At 34.3% G+C, this 25115-nt stretch overlaps 5 protein-coding genes across 5 annotated transcripts; 2 read left to right on the top strand and 3 right to left on the bottom strand.

The window, feature by feature from the left end:
• Nucleotides 1–1915: 1915 nt before the first annotated feature.
• On the bottom strand, nucleotides 1916–4780 carry PHYBLDRAFT_185012 (hypothetical protein; the record flags this gene model as incomplete). Its single annotated transcript, XM_018439017.1, has 10 exons — nucleotides 1916–2280; nucleotides 2357–2417; nucleotides 2478–2601; nucleotides 2728–3041; nucleotides 3117–3376; nucleotides 3473–3886; nucleotides 3996–4049; nucleotides 4145–4254; nucleotides 4355–4503; nucleotides 4629–4780. The coding sequence occupies 10 exons, from the start codon at nucleotides 4778–4780 to the stop codon at nucleotides 2143–2145; spliced, it is 1776 nt and encodes a 591-aa protein (XP_018298027.1). The 3' UTR covers nucleotides 1916–2142.
• Nucleotides 4781–12323: 7543 nt separating this feature from the next.
• Nucleotides 12324–14420, bottom strand: PHYBLDRAFT_139998 (CYP5208 protein; the record flags this gene model as incomplete). Its single annotated transcript, XM_018430315.1, has 5 exons — nucleotides 12324–12826; nucleotides 12925–13056; nucleotides 13130–13627; nucleotides 13767–13832; nucleotides 14024–14420. The coding sequence occupies 5 exons, from the start codon at nucleotides 14418–14420 to the stop codon at nucleotides 12324–12326; spliced, it is 1596 nt and encodes a 531-aa protein (XP_018298026.1).
• A 1175-nt stretch (nucleotides 14421–15595) lies between these two features.
• Nucleotides 15596–16594, top strand: PHYBLDRAFT_163035 (hypothetical protein; the record flags this gene model as incomplete). Its single annotated transcript, XM_018434723.1, has 1 exon — nucleotides 15596–16594. One exon carries the CDS (start codon nucleotides 15596–15598, stop codon nucleotides 16592–16594), a length of 999 nt encoding a protein of 332 aa, XP_018298025.1.
• A 2061-nt stretch (nucleotides 16595–18655) lies between these two features.
• Nucleotides 18656–19654, top strand: PHYBLDRAFT_157411 (hypothetical protein). Its single transcript, XM_018433613.1, has 2 exons — nucleotides 18656–19203; nucleotides 19492–19654. Exons 1-2 carry the CDS (start codon nucleotides 18790–18792, stop codon nucleotides 19648–19650), a joined length of 573 nt encoding a protein of 190 aa, XP_018298024.1. The 5' UTR covers nucleotides 18656–18789; the 3' UTR covers nucleotides 19651–19654.
• Nucleotides 19655–21659: 2005 nt separating this feature from the next.
• Nucleotides 21660–24652, bottom strand: PHYBLDRAFT_121605 (hypothetical protein). Its single transcript, XM_018428816.1, has 8 exons — nucleotides 24549–24652; nucleotides 24294–24384; nucleotides 23880–24161; nucleotides 23406–23660; nucleotides 23162–23310; nucleotides 22425–23051; nucleotides 22195–22314; nucleotides 21660–22050 (listed from the first exon to the last, which is right to left on the bottom strand). The coding sequence occupies exons 1-8, from the start codon at nucleotides 24603–24605 to the stop codon at nucleotides 21982–21984; spliced, it is 1650 nt and encodes a 549-aa protein (XP_018298023.1). The 5' UTR covers nucleotides 24606–24652; the 3' UTR covers nucleotides 21660–21981.
• Between the last annotated feature and the right edge of the window lie 463 nt (nucleotides 24653–25115).

The following is a 25115-nucleotide window of genomic DNA, read 5'->3' as shown; positions in this document are numbered from 1 at the left end:
TCGTCAATTGATGGCCGTCATTGATTCGTTGCTTTTTGAAACCACTCGATTCAATATCTTGAGAAGAGCTTGATTGCACTGACTCATCTGTGCCTGTAGCTCGTAAATCTTCTTCAATACACACAAGCTGGGACTCCATCTCTTTGATTGCCTGTATTAATTGTAAAGAAATTAAAGTTAGAATAAATATAAATAGAATAAATAAAAATATTATACGTTTTATTGACAAACACATGGTCATATTACCTCTTTATTCTTTGCTCTTAGCTTGACAAGAAACAACCTCAGTAAGTTCTTGCGTAGCTGTAGATTATTAGATTCAATTCGTTTACATTGGTCCAATGTTCTGTTAAATAACGCGACAATATCTACTTTGGATAGAATGAGTACATATGGCAATTTTTTAATCTCAAATTTACCCGAACGAGACATGTCTTCGGCCAGTTTTTCTGCAAGTAATTCGTAGTTTATCTTTTTTCCTTTACGTTCGTAAAGACTTGCCATCAGGTTGGCATTGTTTTCTGACTTGGCTAGTGTCCTTGCACGCTGTTCGGCTACTCTATTTACTGTGTGTGTATGTGTTGGGATGTCAAGTTTTGTTGATACTGAAATTAATGCCAAACTTACACTGGAAATTTGGATAGATTTGATTCTGTAAGATTTTTCTTCTACAGAGCGGACAATCTGGGTTTATTTGAATATGCTGTGATATGCAAGCATGGCTACAAAACGGGTTGCCGTTACGCACAGCAATTAATTAAATAATAGTTGCTATCCCACACATCAATCACTATCATACCAGTAAGAGTGTCCACATACTACCATGAACACATCCTTCATAATCTCATGGCAGATTGGACTTTATAAGGGAGAAGATAATAATAATAAATAAATAAAATCAGATTGCCAGATTATTAGACCAAAAAGAAGAAAAAGAAAAGGACTCTTACCATGAAAGATCGTCATCCGAATACTCGTCTATAGTACCATTTTCTTGTAAACCTGAAGTTGTTTTTTCAAAGTCTTTCTGTTGTACAAACGAGCACTGTGTCGAATGATCATGGACATTCGTTGGTCTTTCAGAACTTGCACTACCAAGAAATGGTAGTAGCGAGGTTACTTTGCCCCAGCCATAGCCCTGCGAGTTAGATGCACCCTCAGATGGCTCTGAAGAAGCTGGATCATTATTTGTTTCGTTGCGCGGCAATTCGGACGACCTAGATACATCTTCCGTTGGATGAAGTAAAGGTAGGCTGTGGCTTGAGGTTGTTCGGGATGTCTGATCAAGTTTGAAGCAAGTTAGATATGTACAACAGTCGTGTGATATAGTATAAAACATACCGAGATATGTGCCGTTAAAGCATCTTGCTCATTGCTAATGTTTAAATCCGGCTGATCATCAGGAGAGTTGTATAATTCAGAATCATCCGTAACTGAACCAGCAATTGGTGTTGCTGATGAGGTCTGAGGATTCTCATCGTACATTTGGTTTTCCTCCGGATTACCATTGGTTTCCATCTTATTGGAAGAGAGGAATGAGAGAAGGCGGGTAAACGTATTAATGACTGGAATTGTAAAGATTAGATTGGTGCTTTACTCTGAATTCAACGTCATGTTGCTTAGATTGAATTATATCTTATTATCTATATCTCACGTTTCAAAGCGGGAAGACTAAAGAAGTGGTTTCGGAAAGTATGTGTAATAAGTTTATTGACGTAATGATCGATGAAGAGCTCACTATTAAAAGGCTTTTAGCTTTAGTTCTTTTTTTAAAAATAATTATAATTATTGTAATAATAAAAAAACCAACCAAATTAGATAGCTAAAAACTAAAAACTAAATAATAATAATTATGATTATTCAAAAAGCCAAAAAGATCCTCAACACAATGGATCCCTCAAATCCCTCACGTGTTAAAGCATCGAAAATGTCTTTATTGCTTTATTGCTTGATTTATGAATGATATTTACATCTTGGAGAAAGAGAAGGCCTAGAATTCTACAAAATAAGGTGGCGATATAAAGACACTACGATTGGAAAAACGGATTCCAATATGAACCTGTGTAAACAAAAAAGAAAAAAAAACTAAAGAAGTGTAGGGTTGTAAATATCTTACTCACTATCCAAGTCAAGCCATGTGTTTTAATTGGTCCCGCCACCGTTCTCTGTCGAAGTATTCCCGGCCGCAACCACTGGAGTAGCAGGCTGCACCACAGGAGACTCTATTGCCTCCTCCTCGTTTTTCTGCCTCTTCGCCGGTTGCTCTACATTTGCAGGAATCTTGCGAGCGCAATGTTTTCATTAGCCATCCCCTCCCTCCAATATTTATGGATAATCCTCTATTGTTATACTTCACCTTGGTTGACGGTCTCTTAAGCTTCTTGTCTTCGCCTACGAGATCAGACGGGAGCATAGATCTATAAACAAAACATGAGCTATCATTTTCATTGCTCGACACAACATCCTGACTACAGCACCCTTTAACATTCTTCACTGTGATTTTCATTGTGTTCTCGTCATAATTATCCCAGGTTTTGACTAGCTTAATGAATTCTTGCGTAGGCCACACCAAGTCCAACTTTCGTGTGCCAGTTGTACCAGCTAGAAAAACAAACAAACAAAACAAGACACCAATAAAAAAGCAATTCCATGTTCCGTTAGAATTCTCAGCCGAAATACCGAAAAGAAAAGAAGGAAATTGAACTAGGTTCAAGGTAATCTCAGTACCTGTCTTTGGTTCCACACAGAGACCAACGTAAAATGTTGTGCTGTAAACCGTTTTTATATTCTCTCTCTCTTCTTTTGTCAGACCAGTCTTTTCTTGGATAAGTTCCAAGTGGTCTGTTTCCATATCGCCTTCACTCAATGGGAATGTACGCTCATTTGAATATATGCCGCGAGCAGCATCGACTCTTTCTTTCTCAGTTAGACAATAATGGACTTTGTCTATACCCTTAACATAAGGGTGGGCCAAAACAAGCATTTCGACTAACTCTAGCTTAAGTACTAGCTGACGGAATCTAGATTCTACCAAACCAGACCTATGATATTGATTGTGTTCTTAGGACTTATTTCTTTCTTTTTTATGTGCAGACACACTGTGATCAATGTCTTACCATTTAAGTTGAGTTTCAAGCGAATCAGAGGTTGCAATGACTTGTAAATAGTGTTTGTAGGCATGGAAGAAATCGCTTTTTACAAACAGTTCTTCCCAACTTCCCTGTCCAAGCATAATTTTTTCTGAAAGCTCTTCGCCTCTTTGAAATTCTTTTAGCATGATCGCTTTCGTAGAGTCTGTCACGTTGTGAGTAGCACACATCGATGGGTATGCAGGTGTAATGATAGGCATGCGGTGGTTTCTGTCTGCTGGATAAAGCTAAATAAAAAAAAAACATAGTACAATAAGCTACCTACAGATCAAGTTATCCAACTCCGGCCAGTTTTCTTTTATCTTTTTCTTCTTCAAACTTACTTTAGGATTCCACACTCGGACTTGCAATGGACCATCTTCCAAGTTCTTGAGAAGAACGGGTTGGGGCCATTTCCATCTGTGGAGAATGCGGAAGAATCTGGCGACAATAGTTGCCGAGCATGCATTAGGATACAGCTGACATATTCTAGCAACAAGCATGGCCCATGCAACACCACCCAAGAATCCAATGACGTTGGAGTATACACATCTTCTCTTTGCCCACAATTTTACTGTGCGAAGTGCAGTACGGAATGCTGTAATATTGGGTACAAGACGTAGAATTTCATCTGTCACTCGAGAACCGTTTATACTACGAACACATCGTTCGTCAAGGTTTTTGAGGAGATTGTTGTCTGACAAATCGAGATCATCTGAAACGCGTGCGATTGCAAGTCGAGCACACACAAAATCGATCTAATCCAAAGGGTTAGAAACCTTCTATATCTTATTCTTACAATAAAAAAAACACCTGCACATAAACACACATATATAAAGACACTGTGATTATTTTAATCGAACTTACAGGAATTCCAGAGAAATGCATTTTAATCAAAGGTACATAAGCGTCAGGTACGGACTGGAGAAAAAAGATAGTCGAATTAGTAACATTACTTTTCGAAATGAGAACATCAATCATGTATATATATATATTCCTATTATTGTGGCTCTTACAGTGAGTTCTGTAACTTCTGATCGTTCTTTCAGCATCTCGTACATGATGGTGAAGAATTGCTCTCTTTCAACATGTTTAGGAACAACACATAAAGTATCAATATCCGCACCTGTGATACAGAAACAGAGAGATGAAAGCAAGATGATAGATGAGAGTTTGATTCAAAAAGAAATGATGAAGTTTATTTAGATTAAATCGAATCATCTTACCTGCGCCATGGACGCCCAGACGATAACTTCCAAAAGTAAAGATCTTTCCACCGGCCTCTTTTGCTAGTGAATCGGGGAATCCCTTTGATTTGCTGACTCTGTAGACAAAGTCTTTTACCATTAAATTAAGTTTTCCGAGAACGACAACACTACAAAGAAAGGTCAATTAGTCGATGATTCGTATGATGGTGATGGTATTGGCGATGATGAAGTTTCTTTCTTTCTTTCCTCTTTTTTTTTCTTAAAAAATATAAGGGGAAGTAATCTTCTATACCGTTTTTGTGCATCTTGCTCGCTTTCGAATAGGCCATTGTTCTGAAGAGTTTTTACTAGATCTTCAGATAGTTTGAGTTCTTGTTCTGTCGGTCCCACCAGAGAAATGGGCGCAGTTACGCCCAAAGTCTCAGGCTTCTTGTCGTTAGACATGCTGAGGAATATACGTGTGTAGAATCATACTCGAATACGAAATATAAAAAGGAATATGTCCATGACGTCAGGAAAAAGGTCACACTATACTAATTATGGATAAAATACATCCAAAAAAAAAGGGGGGAGAAAGTAAATGATGATTTGCTATATATATATATATATATATATATATATATAAAGGGATCAATATAAGAGATCAGAGAGGAAGAAAAGGGGGTTTTACTGCCAAATAGGTTTTTATATATAAATCAATACTATATGTATGCTATATGTACTCTAAAACAAAAAGGAGATGATGAAAGTAGAATATGTGCTTATAAAGATGAATATTTAAGAAAATACAAAACGTTCAATTTTGTTAATGAACCATTATTTTATACCTGGTTTTACTTCCTCTTCCCTATTATTTAACCTAGAAATTAATATTTTTGTAATAATTCTGGTTATATTTTAAACAGAATTATAAATAAATTGTTTAAATTTTAACATGAAATATACTGCTACTGCTACTGCTACTGCTACTGCTACTAATAATAATAGGACGCTTCATTTTATCTCACTTAAAGTACCGGTTTATGATATCTATATACTTACTGCTTATTGCTATACATATTAGTCGGGATAAGAACTGTATGCGGCTGTAGCTACTAAACATCTGATAGAAAGATAAAAAAAAACAACCCAAGATATAAAAAAGGGGGGGAGGGGAGGGGAGGGGAGATGATCAAATTTTGAACGGATCTGATGAGACTAGTTACTATGGGTCATATAAATTAAACCTATTTGTTTTTTTTTTTACACATATACACCATATCCAAATTCCATTTCCTTTTTGCCTTATATCTTACTTACCAATAATCATAATCATAACCATAATGAAAATGGAGCTATCATTGCAAGTAAACGTGGTGAATATCTTCAGAAAAAATTGTGAGTGTTATTACTAGTGTTACATCAAGAAAACTGTAAACACTTTTAGCCAATTCCATTAGAGCCTTTGTCCACATTCAGCTACAAGAACAGGCAGATGTACATATAAAGGTAGCACTTACTACAAACTGATTGCACTCAAAAAAAAAAAGATAGATGGTCATTCTGGTATATTTTTAAATACTTTTTCTTTCGCTTATTTTTTAATACACAAAGACAGTTACACAGACAATGTCCACAATACCCCTTTCTGATCTAATAATAATAACAAAAAGGCATCATAATTGACCGCAAAAAACGTGGAATGATTGCTGTCACCATTTGTGATTAAAAAAAATGTTTCACAAGCATAATTACATGTGCTATAGGCAGATAAGATACAACCGGTTTTTGTCGGTGACAATTTTTACTTAAAAATCGAAAAGTCTAATAAGAGAAGGAATCAATAATCGTAAGTAAGAAAGAAAGATATCAAATACTTATAAGAAATTATGTATATATTAAAAATAATGTCAGAAAAGAGTATGAATATTCTTTTCTTTTTTTAAAAAAAAGGTTGATAAACATGGCTTAAAATTACTCCAATGTACAGCAAAAAAAATAATAAGGAAGAAAGGAAGAAAACAAAAGCTCAAATTAGATTTGAATGGAATTTAATATCTTCTACTTACCTCTAATAATGACTGTATGTGTATGGAATCCTGGTGCATTAAAACAAACCGAGTAACTGTTTCATTGTTTTACAGAAATAAAAGGCTAGTGCATCATATGCCTATTTTGTATTATAACTAGACATATAAAATTAAAGCTAATTACCACAAATTAAATTGCTCACAATTAAACATGAAATAAAAATAAAGTAATTGTCATGTAAATCTCTATTCCCATGCATGCATGTCTTTATACATATATAAAAGGCTCTAAAATAAGTGAATCATTTCAAGTAAGTTATACAAATTTCAGCACATTAAATCTATTGTCAAACAGTTGAAATAAATTATAATATTGGATACTTGACATTAAGATTACTGAGGGTTTTGATTTGAATAATATGCTATTAAAGGTCGATAACTTGAATGCAAAATATGGTTTGATATTGTGAATATTTTTTTCGGGAACTTGGCTTTATTTCATACATGTATAGGTTAGATTGATAATATCCGGTGTTCTAAAGTAAACGCCCATTTAGTATTATTATTTAATTTTCATTAAAAAACAATACGATGCCAAGAGTACCGTGAAAGATATATATATATTGTCTGGTATCTAAATGTTCAAAGTAAAAATAATGCAATAGTTTTAAAAAGAAAAGTTTCTAAATTTGGCATGATGAAAAATGATTGTTATCACACCGTTTAAATATAATCACCAAATTAAAATGTACATGTATATATATAGTAAACTGATAACTGCAAATATGAAAATAAGTAGCAGTTAAAGCTTATTCTATAGTGAATGTACGCATGAGTTTTAGTGGACACTTTTTGAAGAATTTACTAATGCAAGTATTCCTTCTATTTAAATAACTGATATGTACATAATGTTTTTCTTTCTTTCTATATATCTATCTCATAAAAACGTACAGTATATTCTGTAAAAACCAGCACCCTGGATTTGCATCTGTTCTGTTCATTCAGAATATCTAATCGAATATTTATTTTGAAGATAATAATAATACTACTAATAATAATAAATATGAAGCACGGAACTAGCGACATTAAAAGGATAATACTTCCTATTCTGTTTTTTAAAGAATATCTGGAAATTTATCATAAATATACGAGATATCTTTATATTGCGCAATTAATGCTTATTGAATACATTGGTTGGCTGATATAAATTGTTGTATGATTTTCTTTATGTCAAAAGATAATAATACCCGAAAATTAATACGCAAAAAATAAATGAATGGACATAAAATGCTCGTGTAAATTAAAGCCGTGTTTCTCAAAACTGCTCAGTTGTCAATTGGTCCAGAATCTAGATTGAGAGCAATTATGAGAATAATAGAGATGCTATTAAATCATACAGAGATAAGATATCTATAGACATATTACCTTAATTAATCCCAGTAATTAATTGACCACCATATACAAGTTCTTTTCTTGCTGTGTCTTTTCGATAATAAATAATAATATTTTAGTTTTATAATACTTTATATACACTAAATTTGGCATATCAAAATTTAAGTACCAAAAAAAAGAAAGATTTATACACACACACACATATGTATATAATAGTATCCTGATCAAAGAGCGAATATATATACATGTTAAAAACAAGTTTTATCGTTATTTTTGCCTGTAGCCTACTAAATTACAGAGCTTTTTATAGCAATATTTCCTCCCATAGCAACTCTCTAATTCAATATTTGTAAGCCCACGACGTCTATTTTTGGGAAACGCGACTTTTTATTCTAAGCAAAAAATAAAAACACGATTAATGAGATTGGAATACTTCAAGCCGCAAGTCAGTACAGAAAGCACACTTTAACTAAATAAAAGCCAAGAATTTATTATCTTACTCGTTACTGCAATATTATATCTAATTTATTATTATTATTACGCCAAAAAAAATATATACTTACACTTGCTATTAATGGGAAAATATTAATATAAAAAAACACGACTTGATACAAATAGTCGCGCAGTAAAACAATTGTGATTTCTATATCATACTGTAATATACTATAAGATTGATCAGCCTGTATATTTACATACGTTGCTGTCATACATGAACAAATACAGAGCTAGATGTTGATTATTTGCGGAAAGCTGGAACTCAAGGTTTGAAACAAAATACTTTTGCCAAGATATAACAGTTATGTAATAGTACAAGCCTCAAAGTTAATCCAACGAAAACCAAACTATTGGTTCCTCAATTATCCTATCATAATTTGTTCAACCAAGAAAAAGGAAAAAAAAAGACATATCATTAAAGAAACTAAAGAAGAAGAGCAAAAAACGGTCTAGTTAGTAAAGAAAAAGTCGGTATACAGCTTTTATGATTTATGATCTATGGCTGTATCTACAATTTTCTGTAATTAATAGATGCTTATTCAAGTGAGTCTTGGGTTGATTATATAGCTTTATAAAGAGCGTATATACACTTTAAATTATATAGTGTGTCGTTTGTTTGTGTGTGTGTATGTGTGTGTATAGATGAGTGTAAAAATAATAAAAATAACTAGACCCTTTTGTTGAGCCAAAATATCTAGCCATACACATTATTTCCAAATTAAACACTTGTCCTTTTGACGATAAAAAATACCCGATGACTCAGAACAAGAATTCCCACAAAGAGAATAAACTTTTGCGCTCTTTTGGTTCTTGGCTTTCTATTTACTATTTAGCACATTGTGTAGCCTTTATATACTTTACTCACCATCAGCCCAGCACTCAGGACAAGAACATACATCACTCACAACACAAAGACTTTAGAATTCAAGTCCTTTCTTTAAAATAATCACACGGCCAAACTTCTTACACACTACCTTTAATACAATAGAAACATAAAGAATAACTAAAATACTCTTTAAAGTGCACAATTATGTGCGCGCATATATGTATAAAAAAGTGATAATGTATTTGCTTAAGTGTTTCTCAATTAGGGTAGTGGAAAAAGAATAAACCGAAGATTGTACCCGTAGAGTGGTAAGGATAAAGGATTCGGCAAAGATACACAAAAACACGAGCCTCGGATACCGTTTTTCTTCGAGGTTCTATTTTTCGGGTACAATTCCCTCTCTCTCTCTCTATATATATATATATGTATTTTATGTTATCAATCATGATTATATAAAGTAGTCTAGATGAAAGCCAGCTACTTTATGTTCTAGACGCAATTTTTCTCTTCTTTTTTTTTTTAAAAAAAAAGAAAAAGGCAAGGGGTTTTCAGATACTTTGACGAACAAATGATAGCAGAATGTCCTCATCACAAAAGAAAATACCCGGTTCCCGAATTATAAAAAAAAATAAAAAGGAAAATGCAAGCCAAAGCCCGAGTTTCAGCTAAATTGGCTTCATTTCTAGCATCTTAATAGGTCAATACAAATACCAATACTGATACAGTTTCACCAATACATTTTGTTATATTGGCTTCATTTACTTGCAAAAGCCAATTTAGTTACTTTATAGATGCCTATATCGTAGCTATATTCATATATTCTTGATAGTTATTGACCATCGATTATTATTGATAGAGTTACCTATTGGATATTACAAAAGTCTACGAGAAAAAAGAACTAATAAACCAATCAGAATAAAGTAAAGTAAAGTAAAGAATCTACTACTAAATTCTTTATCATTCGACTTTCTTTTTTTTTAAAGAAAAGAGAAAAAGATTTTAAAGATTTATCAGCTAAAGTGATTATGTTTTCTATTTTTTTTTATTAATTCATTTGTTTTATGCCCTATAGACAACGGCAAAAATAAAGTAAAAGAGGACCAGTATTATTAGCGATACAGCGCACAGCACACAGACACAAACATATATTTTTATATATATATATACTGGAATATCAGACGCGTCTGTGCCTTTTGATTTGATAAAAGAATGAATTGATCGAATCATAATATAATATAGTATCTTATTCATTCAAAGATTGCCTGGTAACTTGATAGCCTTAAATTTATTAGTCATGTTTACTTATCTTTATATTCTTTTCTTTTATTTGAAAAAGTACGCGTAGAATATATTCATATATTCGTATAGATTACTATAAAACATTTTGCATTTTCATTAGTCATTTAGTTAGCCAGACAGTTAACCACACTCACACAAAAAGAGCAAATAAAGAAAACCGGAGTCCAACCCTACATATAGGGAACCAGTCGGCAGGACCCCGCACTGTAGAAATTGATTCAAAGTAATAATTAGGTACAAGCCAACACAACACAGCACATCATATATTACCTTATATTTGTGTGTATACATATTCTTGGCACCTGTAAAATCAGAGAGAATATTTCTCTTTCCCGAGTCCAGATACATACATATATATATATATGTATATACATAAATTTATGTAAGAACAAAGAGTGATAATGGTATATACGGTGGTAGAGTCCGACCTGACCGAGAATAATTACTGTTACTGTGGGACAACCTAGGCAGACTGCACATGTACTACTCAAAAAAAAAAAGAAAGAAAGAAAGAAAGAAACGAATGTAATGTAATGGTCTTAATGGCATATTAGAGTAATTACATTCTGAATTATCCAAAGCCCAAAAATTAAATAATAAATTAAAAAATTAAAGATATTTCTGTAATTTGCATCCTTATTTTTTATTTTTTTTTTAAAATCGCAGAATAATTGTAATAATAATAATAAAAAAAAACAAATTACCTAAATATTTAAAGGTGTGATTTATATATAGAGCATATCTTATAAAATAGAGTCTTGATCTTAAAAAAAAAAGCAAAACAAAACAATAATTATGTACTTGCTCGGTAAGTCTCATTGTGAATTCTTTCCACTGAGAAAAAAAAAAAGAAACCCCACTTTCACACACAAATGATAGTAATCTCATTTTCCAGAAAGCCGGCTAAAATTTGTGACACACATTTTATGTACAACGTGGCAAGAGGAAAAGATAGAGAGAGAAAGAAGGATTTTAACCGCAAGTTTTTATTTTATATGTGTATAAACATACGTACAGGCTTCTTTAAAAATCGATGGCCAATAAAACATGAAGCTCCCACACACACATACATATATAAAGAGAGAAACAATACTGTATATCACATCAAAATAAAACAAAAAAATAAATATAAATAAAAATCAAAGAAAAATGAGAGACAGGATTGGTCTAAATTGATTCAAATGTTAGTTACACAGGTGGCTAATATACGTGTGTACGTGTGTATGTGTTTGAAATTTATAATGTCTTACCATTGATGCCTATGGAGATCTTTTAGCAGAGCTTTAGTTAGCTAAATAGTTATCTTGCTTATTATTGTAATGAACAATTTCAATATTATTATTATTTTGTCCTTTGTTTATTTCCCACCCTTTTAATGTATAGTTATTGTGAGTTCTATGCAAAATATTTAAAGCTTAAAAGCTTACAAGTATACAAGTATATAAATTATTTAGATATGTAACCATTAGATAGTCAATTTATTAGATTTCAATGATAAGTAGTAATCTGACCACCCATTGAGTTTCCTCTGAAGGGATTCAATATTTTTTTTTTAAAAAAATAAATAAACTTAAATGGGTTACTTATTAAGCTGGCGTGTGTTTGGTTTTGTGTCTGGTTGAGTTGGAATAAGCTAAATTGATTGCAGATAATTTGGCTCACAAATAGTGGCGCCCTTGAGGTATGGTCACTCCATACAAGCTTAGACACACAAACATTCGTATATATGAATAATAATAATATTAAAGCCTATACTTAATTTCGAATTTACTACCAGAAAAAAAAAAGAAAAAAAAAAACCAGATGTTACTCACTTTGATAAAGATGAGGCTGGTAAGCCAAGATCAATAAAATTACTATATATATATTTAATTATTTAATTATTTAATTATTTAATTATTTAACAATGAATATATTATATAGACATATATAATAGTGATAACAGTGATAATGATGGTGGTAAGAATCAGACCAAATTCGAGACACCCTTGTGTCTGTGAACGAGGCGCACTTTATACGGAGTTGGTGCAAATGTGGCTGCGCGATTATCTTTTGGAGTGTAATCATTGAGCAATTCGTCTGTTTCGCGCTCTATCCGAAAACATGCCAGGATACCAGCTGCCACAGTAAACAAAGTCCGTTCAGCCAAGTGAATCCCAACACAGGCTCTTCTGCCGGCCGAGAACCCAATGTGTGGCCGGCCTTCGACCGATTGACTCGAAAAGAGTTTCTTTTCATTATCCAGCACATAGTCCATGTGACGGTCAGGAAGGAACTTTTTGGCATCAGGGTATTTGCTTTCCTCGAGGTGAATGGCATGTACGTTGATTACCACGGTTGTGCCTTCGGGAATGAATGATCCATTGTACACGTCATCTTTACTGGTCGAGTGAGGTACAGAAATAGGCGCAGGAGAACGAATACGGAGTGTCTCGTGAATGATACATTGGATAAATGGCAATTTGTGTTCTGTATTGTTTGTTATTGTCAGTACACATGTGGCAAAAGTCTATATCGAGACAACAGAAAAAAAACCCCCTTTTCCAACCACTTGTCCATACACTCACCATCTTCAGCAGTTGGAAGACGGTCCAAACCAACGTTCTGTTCAATCTCTGCAAAAGCTCTGTCTTGAAACTCAGGATTATTAGCCAGGAGTACCAGCATCCACTCCAATGTAGAGGTTATTGTCTCTGATCCTATTGAAACGAAAATAATCCAGATTAATAACATATAGAAAATAATAATAATAATAACCAACAAGAAACTTACCAGCGCCAACAAACAGAGCAATAAAGTACATACACTGGATATCTGTCAAGACATCCATGGCAAGAATCTCCTTCATAAAACAATCCTTGACCTTGCTAGGATCCTTTTTGAGCCTGGCCTTGAATTCTCTCAGCAGATCTCCATAAAAGTCAAGGATTTCTTGGCGAAGGTCCTGGAACTTCTTTATATGGTTGGGCAGAATATACTTGAGGATAGGAAAGAACTCGACCAGCTGCTCGCTAGGGCCAAGCAGAGTCGCAGACCGCTCGGTAATCGAGAAAACCTCGTGGAGCTTAGGATCACCTGGCTCAAATGAGCACAGATCCGCAAATGCAATGGTCAGGATATTGGTCATCGCAAAGTGTTCAATGTATTTTGTGAGTGAGATGGCCTTTGTATCATCGATCGCACGAGAGATGTTTCCTAGCAAAACCTTTCGTCGATCGTTCAATATAGGCTGATAAAGATCAATTTTCTTCAAGATTAGACCAGAGTGAGCTAAAGATTAATTTAAGATTATTAAAATGAGGAGTTAGATAAGAGGGTGTGTTGTAAAGCAAACGGTCAAGTCAAGTCAAGCCAAGCCAAGCCAAAACTAAAGGCAACGAATAATAATAATATATAGAATTATATTTACCAATACGTCTAAGATTTCGCCACTGTTTTCCATAAGGAAAGAATGCAAATCCACCACCCTTGTCGACTATAAAAAAAACACACACACACATATATATATACTTTAGAATCATACTAGTAATATTAAAACAAACAAGCAAACAAAGGAAAACAAATAACAAACAAATAGAAAATAATCATTACTACGAAATGTAGCAATGTCAATTCCAAGACTAATTCATTTGATAGCTAGACTGGTGTACACGGGTTTCAATTTACCTCCATTCATGAGAGTGTTGACCATTATATCGGGAAGATCTCTAGATGAGTATATGCTTCCTCGATCGACAATAAGATCTTTTACGGCGGCGGCAGAGTTGAGAATAACCCACCGTTTTCTGCCAAGGTAGACAGTGTAGACAGGACCAACGATAAAACTCCATTGACGAAACAATTCGGGAAGGTAGTCTGGCTTCACGAAGAATAGGAGATGGCCTAGGATTGGTAGACGGTTAGGGGCACTCGGAGGCAGGTTCTGGGTGGCAGTGTCTCGAGGCTTTCCGGGGTTGACCAGGTAAAGAATGGTACCCAGAGCAACGGCAGAGACAATGGTGCCAAAGAGTGACAGTTTGGTAGTTGCCCACGGAAAACTCGAATGTAGATAAAGAGACTCCATGATGTGATTCTGGCCATGAATTGTATTTTCAAAGGGTTTTTGTAGAAAAAGTATCTTTTTGTTCGCTGTAAAAGGGATGTCTTTGCTCTTGTGCTTGCATAAGTATCACACATCTTCAACCTCCCTGAATCTTGTCTTACATACAAACCAAAAAGACAAAACAAAGAAGTGGCTATAGGTAATGCAGGGAAAATCACTTTTCTTTTCTTTTCTTGTGTGTGTGTGTGTATTCTATTGAGTTTGATTCCACTTGCCATATTCCTTTACCCTTCCCCCCCTTTCTTTTCATTCATTTCATTTCATTCATTAATTCATTCTTTAATTCATTCATTCATTATCTGTATTTCCGCATTCCATTTTATTTTCTTATATTCTCATCCCTCCTCCACCCTTTCCCTTCTAACTCTCCCCTTCCTCTCTTCTTATTTCTGGTTCCCTCTATACTTCCCCTTGATTCTTATATTATTGACTATTGCATTGCCTCTGATATTATATATTCTCTATTTCTCTCTCTCTATATATTTTCTTAAAGCTCCATACATATAAGTATGTATGTATATATTTAAGTATGTATGTATATGTACCTGATGTTTGTCATTTGGTCTGCTTATAGGCTTTATATCGACACACATACAAATACATACACTTTACAAAACAAAAGAGAGAGAGAAAAAAAATCGCTGCACTGAAAAGACATGCCTATTGCATATTGTATGTGATACCTAATCTTATAATTATGTACATTTTGTCTAAAACATGTTAGACCAAATAATAATAATAATAATAAAAAGAAATAGAGACACTCTCGATCTATTTTGTTTGTACATGAATATATCATATTCTTCTCTCTCTCTTTCTTCCTTTCATTTCTGCTCCCCTTTTATATATAATCTTCAAAGACGAGTTGATACTCTGGGACTGCTAATTGTCACAGTGTTTATTGAATGTGTTTGTATGTGGTTAATGTGAATTTGAATATGTGAATAGGTGAGTGAATAAGTGAATGTATTTATATTATAATTTATATTATAATATATATATATACACATTTTTCCAAGGCAGTTTTCTGTTGACAGATTTGAAATAATAGTAAGCCTTGGTATACAATTTTAATCTTCTTTTATTATTATTATTATTATTTATTATAATAAACAAACAAGAAAACAAATAAAAATATGGCAACCTCACCTGCAAAATACACGTTTCCAAAGATCTTTAAAAGATTGGTCAATCAAAAGGATAACAAGATAAGACATTTTATTGAACTTCGGGAGTCAAGAGCCTACCGACAGCAAAAGGGCAATGTACTAGTTCAGGGTCTAAAGACGATCAATGAGCTTAAGAATGAAGGCTTTAGTTTTGAATCACTTGCTGTAACAGCCACCAAGGATCCTTACACAGAGTCAGACATCAAGTACCCCGCACTTCAGGCAATACAGAATCCGGATGCATTTAGAGCCAATAATCTGTACCTTGTGGATGTTGATTTGACCCGACGTATTCTTGGCACTGCTTCACGGCCTGGGCGACATGAGCTGTTTGCGGAAGTAAAGATTCCAGATCAGCCACTGCCAAGCAAAGAGAATATTGATCGGCTGTTGGTGTTTGATCATGTCAATGATCCTGGGAATCTTGGTACCTTGGTCAGGACAGCAAAGGGGCTTGGGTGGTCTGCAGGAGTGACTACGACTGGTACGTGCGACATGTATAACGACAAGACGATCCGATCCTCAAGAGCGTTGTCGTTGAGATGGCCGTTTAAGCTGGTCGATATAAAGGAGTTGGTGAGCTTCTTAAGGTCGTATGACATGACGCCTGTGGTAGCAGATATGATGCCTGAGGTTGGATCCGAAGCATCAGGAGATTTGTGGTCTCCGGTAGAGGGAGGGATTTCGAGCAAACAGAGCAGAACAACAAAAGCGAACCCTACGGGCAATGTGGGGTTGGGATCAGGCTTGTGGTTCTGGAATTTCCGGGGCAAGACTCAAGAGGTACCCAAGCGAGTGGCCCTAATCCTGAGTTCTGAACACAAAGGAGTTCAGGGGCTGGATGACGAGTTGCGGGTTTCGATACCTATGGCTGGAGGAGTGGAGTCACTTAATGTTGCGAGTGCAGGTAGCATGTTGATGTATGAATTCAATCGATTGCTGGCTGTCACAGACAAAAGACAATAAGGTGTAACGGGATTGACCGCGGCATGCCTGCTTTTCTTTTTCTTTTATTTTATTTTATTTTAATTTATTTATATTATATTTTTAAAACTATTACATCTTACACACATAAAATAACTTTAGGCTAAATATAGAACAGCCACACACACACACACACAATCAAAAAAAAAAAAAAAAAAACCCAGGGCCAGAAAATATCTATAAATAAGTAGAATAAATTTATCGCGCGGCCTTCATCGCTCCTCCCTTTTTCTTCCTCTTCAATTTTTGGTTTGCTGGCTCTATTTTATAATTAGTAACGCAAGCCAAATAATAATAATAATAATAATAATAACAATTATATATATAAATTATACATTATACATAAAAATCAACCAATCAATCAATCAATCAATCAATCAATAAATAAATAAAAAAAATTCTTATTAATATTTAATATACAAGCAAAACACAACAACACCAACAACACCAACAACACACACACACGCACGCACGCACACACGCACGCACACACGCACACACGCACGCACGCACGTATATATATATATATATATATATATATATAAAAGGAAGAAAGTAATAAAAAGGTAAAACAGAAAGTCAATAGCACTAACAATAACAAGTATATAAAATTATAATTATTAAATATTAAATATTAAATATTAAATATTAAATATTAAATATTAAATATTTAATGTATTTATAAATACATATATAAATATAAATATAAATATAAATATAAATATAAATATAAATATAAATATAAATATAAATATAAATATAAATATAAATATCTATATTTATTTATTTATATTATATTATATATGTATTACATATATATATATATATGTATATAAATTATACTTGATAATATGAACAAAAGAGAGAAAGAGACAAATTAGTTTGGTCATTGAATTACCATTGTCAATCTTCATTACTTGATCTGTTCAAACCAACTAGAGAAAATACATAAAATAATAATAATAGTGATCATTTATATTCTATTAATTTATATTATAAAAAACCTATAATTTATTTTTCAATTATTAATTTTAAAAGTCTTTACTCTTCTTCTTCTTTTAATACTTCTTTTAATATTCATTATAAAACATCCTACAGATACAAAGCTAAACTCTACATATAATGGGACGCAAGAAGATTAAAATTCAGCCTATTCAAGATGATCGCAATCGACAGGTATAAAAATATACTTTAGGATCCCCCCTTCACAAAAACTATATAAGATATAAATCTCTACCTTGTTTAAATATAGAAACATTCTTCTAATGATTATTATTAACCACCTTTTTTATTTTTATATATTTTTAGGTTACGTTCCTGAAACGCAAATATGGTCTCATGAAAAAGGCCTACGAGCTCAGCGTTCTTTGCAACTGTGAAATCGCGTTGATCGTCTTTAACAATACAAACAATAAGCTTGTCCACTATGCCAGTACAGACATTGACAAAGTCCTGATGAGATACACAGAGGTTAGATCAAATCAGATCAGATCAGATCATATTAACTAACTTGTCTATAGTATGAAGACCCATTTGAAAGCAAGCGAAACGAAGACGTTAGTACACAAACAAAACAAAAACAAAAGAGATATATCATTACAAACCCATTGACAATCTATCTCTACCTTTAGTTTGAAAATAGTCTCAGCAAGCACAAAGGTGACGACGATGACAACTCTGATCTTGAGTCCGACGGCGAAAGACCACCCAATGCCTCTCCGTTCTCCCAAGCAAGCATTCTCTCAAGTACACAGTCCCAATACCACCAGGCTCAAAGACAAGCACAGGTTCAAGTACAACAACAACAACAACAAGCTCAACAACAAGCTCAACAACAAGCTCAACAGCAAGCTCAACAGCAAGCTCAACAGCAACAACAACAACACATACAACTACAGCAACAACAGAGGCACAATTCACCTGCTATGGTAGCTACAACCCAACCTACTGGAATGTCCTATTCTCCTATGCCTCAAAGACCTGGACACCCAATATCTACAATGAATCAATCTTATGATATGTATAATGGTGCCTATCCCATGTACAATATATCTGTAAGTTTCTTTATCTTTTTGTCTATCCTTTTAAAAATAATAATCATTATAAAATGTAATGCGATCACGTACACTGTACTTATATATATCTTTGAATTATAGTCTATGCCTCCTACTACTACAATGTCTCATCCTTCAATGGGATACACCCCACGTCCTATGGTCTATGCCCAACCTATGATTATTAATCACTCAAATGCGTCTTATCCATCTCCTCCCCTTCCACAGCCACAACAACAACAACAGCAGCAGCCACAACAAGCACAACCACAGCAGCAGCAACATCAACAACATACTCAGACACACCCGCAAGTACACCCTCCAATGTATGTTATTCAACCAAACCAACAAAAACAAGATGGCTCCGCGGGACAGTCTATGTTGCCCATGGCCCCAAATTCTGCTGTGTATCCCACCGAGGTCGACAGTCCAGCCACAACTCCAGGAGGTGGCGAAAAGAGACCCAAACTAAGAGTCCAAATCCCAGAATCAGCCGAAGATGCAGCAGGCCGTAAACCAACCGAACATAATACTAATCCTAATAATAATAACAACAACAACAACAATAATAATAATAATCAGCATCAGCATCATCAACAGCAACAAAGTCATCATCAATCACACATCCAACAGCAATCAAACATGCCTACACGCCTCGCTACACATTCCCAAGTAAGATTTTATAGTATAGTTATAGTTATAGTTATAATTATAATTATATATATATATATATATATCTTATCAATCTCTTGATTTTAGGTACCTCCAACATCATCAGCACGCGGTCTTCCATCCGCAGTTCCCTCCCAATTTGCTCAAAACTTGCCTTCACCATCGACTTTCTATCCGGAATTTTACCAGCAAAATGAATTGCCTAGCCCACTCAATTTCTCAGCCACGCCTACTGCCAACCCAGGTACCTTTAATTGGCCTCCAATCTCGCGCGATTATCGACCTTCACCCCTCGTCAAAGTAGAAACGTAAGACCAAAAAAGAACAAGAGAAAGAAGAGAAATAGTACATTAAATATTATATATATATATAAATAAATGTACCATATCCTTTTTAGATCTTCTGCTTCACAAAAACGTCACGACAGCCAGTCTCACAATGAAGATCCTTCCAAACGTATCAAACTTGAAGCTGCCTAAAACTATATATACATATATATAAAAAGATTAGTTACTACTATTACTACAAGAAGAATAGTACCAAAAAAAAAGTATATAAAAAAAAGCAATACAAAACAAAACACCCATATAACAAATACGCACATACAAGACCCTTCACGCACACAGAGAGAATACACTCACACCCACACCCACACTTTACACATACACCACACCTACACGACATATATACATTACATACGGACATGGACCTTTCTCCTATTCACAAGGCTTTATTCTTTTTATTTTTATTCTATTATTCACTTTCTTTAAACAATATATATATATATATATAACATTAAAGTATACAGACGTACATACCTACAGAATGATAAATATATAAATATAAATATAAATACATATGTATATATCAAGGATACCCAATGACAACAACGAAAAGAATGCACACTGTAGAAATTGACAATGCAAAACAGCATTGCATTCAACTTGGGGTTTCTAAACATATTATACCTTCAAATCTTCCCTTACATTCTTATTATATATATATATATATCTCTCTTGTATCTTTATAGCCTTTTCTTTTCTTTATTTCTATTTTTAGCTGTCTTTATATTTTATTTTTATTCTCTCCCTCTCTCTTTATTTATTTATATATATATATATATATACGATCGTTTGCAATGTTTCAATCTCGAATCCGTATTGATGGAGTCGTACTTTCTTCACTGCTGAGTGAATGTGTCAATGGAACATCAGATCAAGTTAGTTTCCATCAAATTCACGTTTTATTATCAGGCACACAAATATATATGTACATGTATATATATCTCTGTGTGTTTAGGAAGGATTCCTTTTAGGTTCCAAGGTCATTACAACCAAACAAGTAATTGATGATCATTCAGATGTCTGCATTGAACAACTAGAGTCATTTATTGGTAAAATACATAAAATACATATATTTATTTATATGTAAAGAATGCTAATCGATAATAACCTTTTATGTATATTTGTGTTTGGTGTATAAAATGTATTATCTACATCCAAAAAAAAAAAACAGTTATTCATGGATACCACTTTTTGTCCCCTTATCTACCACGTCCTTATGATGCTTCTGGAAATGTGCTACCGAATGAACTCATGAACCAAATCAATTGCCTCCGAAACGAAGAAGACATCCTGGGATACTTTAGGTATCGATCCGGCACTGCTGTCACGCCTTCCGTGAGAGAGGATCTGCTGGCCAGCAGTCTGTCAAGAAGCATCAAAGACTTTGCCTGCTTTGCAATCCTAACTGAATCCAAAAAACCTCTTGTTTATGGAAACAGTTTTGGATTCTGGGAAATCGATCCATCCCAGCAGCCATACTCTAAACCCCAAAGGTTACCTGTAGACATTGTCAATAGATCCAATCCAAACCAACTCGAATACCAAACATTTCTTTCAAGTGCTTCCCACATCGTTCATGGGTAAGTCAATCGTTACCTATACATAAGAAAGAGTTGCTTTGCCATCAATTCTTCTCCTCTCCTTGTACCCTACATAATTATAATCATAATCATAATCATAATGCAATCTTATTGTCTTGTTCCTATTCTTTTGCTTGAATACACTCACACACACATACACACACATATACATATACATATACATACACATACATATATGTATATAGAACACCTAGTATGCAAGATGCAATCAGAAACTCCCTTGGTTCAAATGGTTTACTAAACCAGTATAATCTTCTTTATAATTCTGCTCTGAATGACATGAAGGTTAGTTTTACTACAAACTTTAATACTATATGTATATATTATTATATTTTTATAATATAATATAATATAATATAATATAATATAATATAATATAATATAATATAATGTGATTTAATGATTGTATGCACACACATCTTGTAGAATGCTGCTCATGAGTTGGAGGCTAAAGAGGTGGAATTGGCTAGCTTGAGATATGAACTTAATATGTACAGAGAACAATAAGATCCAATTAACCAATAATACAATCTAAAATAAAATAAAATAAAGAAATGAAAATTCCCTAAATTATATGCAATATATATATATATATATATATATGTTATATATTATTTTTTTGTTGTTATTCTTTATTATTATGTTATTTATATCGTTACTGTTGTTTTCTTTTGTTTCTGTATGATAAAGATCTAAATTTAGTCTTCATCCCAATGACCCTGGTTCTTAGGGGGCTTAGGGCCACCTGCAGGCTTGGACATGATGATCTAAAGAAGTATACATTGTATTAATACACGCACATTGTATCCATATAGAGTTGCACTGATTTCTTAAAAGAAAAGTTACACCCCACAACAAAGAGAAATCATAACAATAATTCTTAATCATGCATTTCTTTCTTTTTCTTTTACCTGATCTACTCTGAGAACTGTTATCGCTGTGTCAGAAGCCAACTTCAATGCAAGCTGTTTGCCAGCAACTGTGTCGTAAATACCGGCCTTGGTAGCATCCAATGTACCGTCGTTCTCATTCTAACAAAACATCATATCAATATTCAATCTTATTTTACTTACAACAATACTATAAAAAAAGAAAAAAAAAAGAATGTACAATGCATTATGCACATATCTATTTGTCTTACCTCAACATCAACGCCAATGCTGTTACCCTTGTCACCTTCCTGGTAATGTGCAGCATAGAGTCTAGACAAAACTGCGACAGCATCCATGCCTGCATTCTCACACAAAGTGCGAGGAACAACCTCAAGAGCCTCGGCAAACTTCTTGATAGCATGCTGGTTGAGACCCGGGGTCTTTGCAGCAACGTTCTGAAGACGCTTGTTCAACTCCATCTCAACAGCACCAGCACCAGCCAACAGACGGCCGTCACGAGCACAAGCCTTGATGATGTTCACACCGTCGTCAATAGCACGCTCAATGTCGTCCATGTGGTTCTGAGTGGCACCACGGATAACAATGGTGGCTGTGCGAGACACCTCGGACTGCTCCTGACGGAAGACAGTTACACGGTCACTACCAATCTCAACGGTCTCCACAATATCACAGTAACCCATCTCCTCGGGCATGGGGGCACCCAAGCGAGCAAGGGCAGTGGCACCAACAACGCGGCACAAACGGCGGATGTCAAACTTGGAAAGGACCTTGATGGCCATAATGTTGAAACGGTTCAAGTAGTGAAGGGCGAGCTCTCCGATACCGTTGCCAGTAACAACAACATTCACACCAGCATCAGACAATTCTTTAAAGATCTATATATGTATAATTATAATAATCACAGCCAAAATTACAGAAATAATACGTCAGTATGCGTATAAATTAAGCACACGTCTCTTTTTTTCTTTTTTCTTTTTTTCTTTACCTTTTCAATGTGCTTCTCCTCATCCTTGCTAAAGTCGAGCATCTCCTTGGCATTATGGATCAGAACAGTACCCTTGGTCTCGGTCTGGGTGATGTCGAGAGGGCAGGTAAAGACAGCAACCTTGGCCTTCTTGACATTCTGGATGGTACCTAGTATGTCACAAGCACAATTTGATGCAAAACATTCAATACAATTGAACGTCTCAATACACCAACACATAACACACTACACCGTGATATATTACCTTCCGGTTCACGACCAAAGACCATACCGCGAACGACACGAGACTCGTAAATGCTAGAACCCATAACCTTGACAACACGAATGTTGTCAACGTTAAAGTCTCTTTGGTTCTTGGGCATAATGCTCAAGGCAGCCTCGGTGACAAGGCCAGACAAGAGCTCTTCGTGACCGTATTGCTTGGAAGCAATGGCGGCCTTGGTGATCTTCAAAAGGTTTTCCTTGTTAGAAAGAGTTTCGATCTTGTCAACGGAAAGTTCTATAAAGAATAGCAATCATAAATCAAAAAACCAAATCTTATAAATATACATTGTAGACACCTCTCTCTTTTTCTCTTTTTCTTTCTTTCTTTATTCTCTACTTTAACCTTCATTCTTCACTCTTCACTCTTATTTAAAGCCAATTTATTTATTTGAAGTATATATATATACACTCAAGTATATAAAATTGTATTAGAAAAAAAAAGTTCCTTTCTTACCTTCAATAATAGCCAAAGCACGGTCTCTAGCCAATTCAAATCCTTGAACAATTTCGGAGGGATGAAGACCTAATCTCAAGAGATGCTCAGCCTTTTGCAAAAGAGCACCGGCCAAGACAATGACAAAGTTGGTGTTGTCGCCAATCTCTGATTCCTGCTGCTGGGAAGCCATGACCAAAAGTTTGGCGGCAGGATGGACAACATCCAATTCACGGATGATGGTTGCGGCATCATTGGTCACGAAAAGTTTCTCCAGATGGTTGATGATCATCTTGTTGCGACCTTTATATGTATTAAAATCAATCAATCTGATCAAGTGCTTTTTCATCTTTCTCATCTTTTCTTCTTATTTTTCCCCATCTTTCTTTTTTTTTAAAAAATAAAATATAAAAAAAAAACACGAAAGAGACTCACCATTAGGTCCCATTGATGTACGGACGACTTCGGAAAGCTCATGAGTAGCCTCGATGTTGCGCATCACTGCTTCATCAACACCTTGCTGGAACTAAAAAGAAAGAAAAAAAAGATTGACCCAACATCCGAAAAAAATAGAATAGAATAGAAAGTACAAATACAAATACAAATGATGAGCGATCATCTATCATCTATAATACACTATTGATGGCTTCTTCCTCTTCTTCTTCTCTTTTTCTCTCTCTCTTATATTACCTTGTAGCCCTCCTTGAAGAGTTGGGGCAAAGTGCTCTTTGGTACACGCAAAGCCATCTTGATTGACACGCGTTGAAATTTTTTTTATAAAAAAAAAGTCTAACAAGAGGGGGAGTTGTACCTTCTCTGGCTTTCCGTCGTCTACTGTCAAAATGTCAATGAGCTCAGTTGGCACCCCGACACGCGCGTCATCACCACGTTCTCTCTATTCTTGCTTTGTATCTCTCTCTTATATATATATATATATATGCATGTATGTATGTATGTATGTATGTATGTATGTATGTATAAGATAAATATGATAAGCAAGTCATTATATATATATGTTTTCTAAGAATATTATATACACACACATAATATAAGAAGTGGAAATATTTTCATTTGGCTCTATGTATGTGAATATATGTATTATTTTTTGTCGTCGTTGTATTATTTTATATAAATTTGTAGAAATAATAATTATTATAATAATAATTGAGGGGATTCAAGACATTTTATTTATTTATTTATTTATTTATTTATATTTTAATTTATTTTAATTTATTGCCATTCGTCGTCATCGTCATC

This window comes from Phycomyces blakesleeanus (genome assembly GCF_001638985.1).
Source record: "Phycomyces blakesleeanus NRRL 1555(-) unplaced genomic scaffold PHYBLscaffold_2, whole genome shotgun sequence".
Lineage (NCBI taxonomy): Eukaryota > Fungi > Mucoromycota > Mucoromycetes > Mucorales > Phycomycetaceae > Phycomyces > Phycomyces blakesleeanus.
This window is presented reverse-complemented; position numbering and strand designations above follow the sequence as displayed.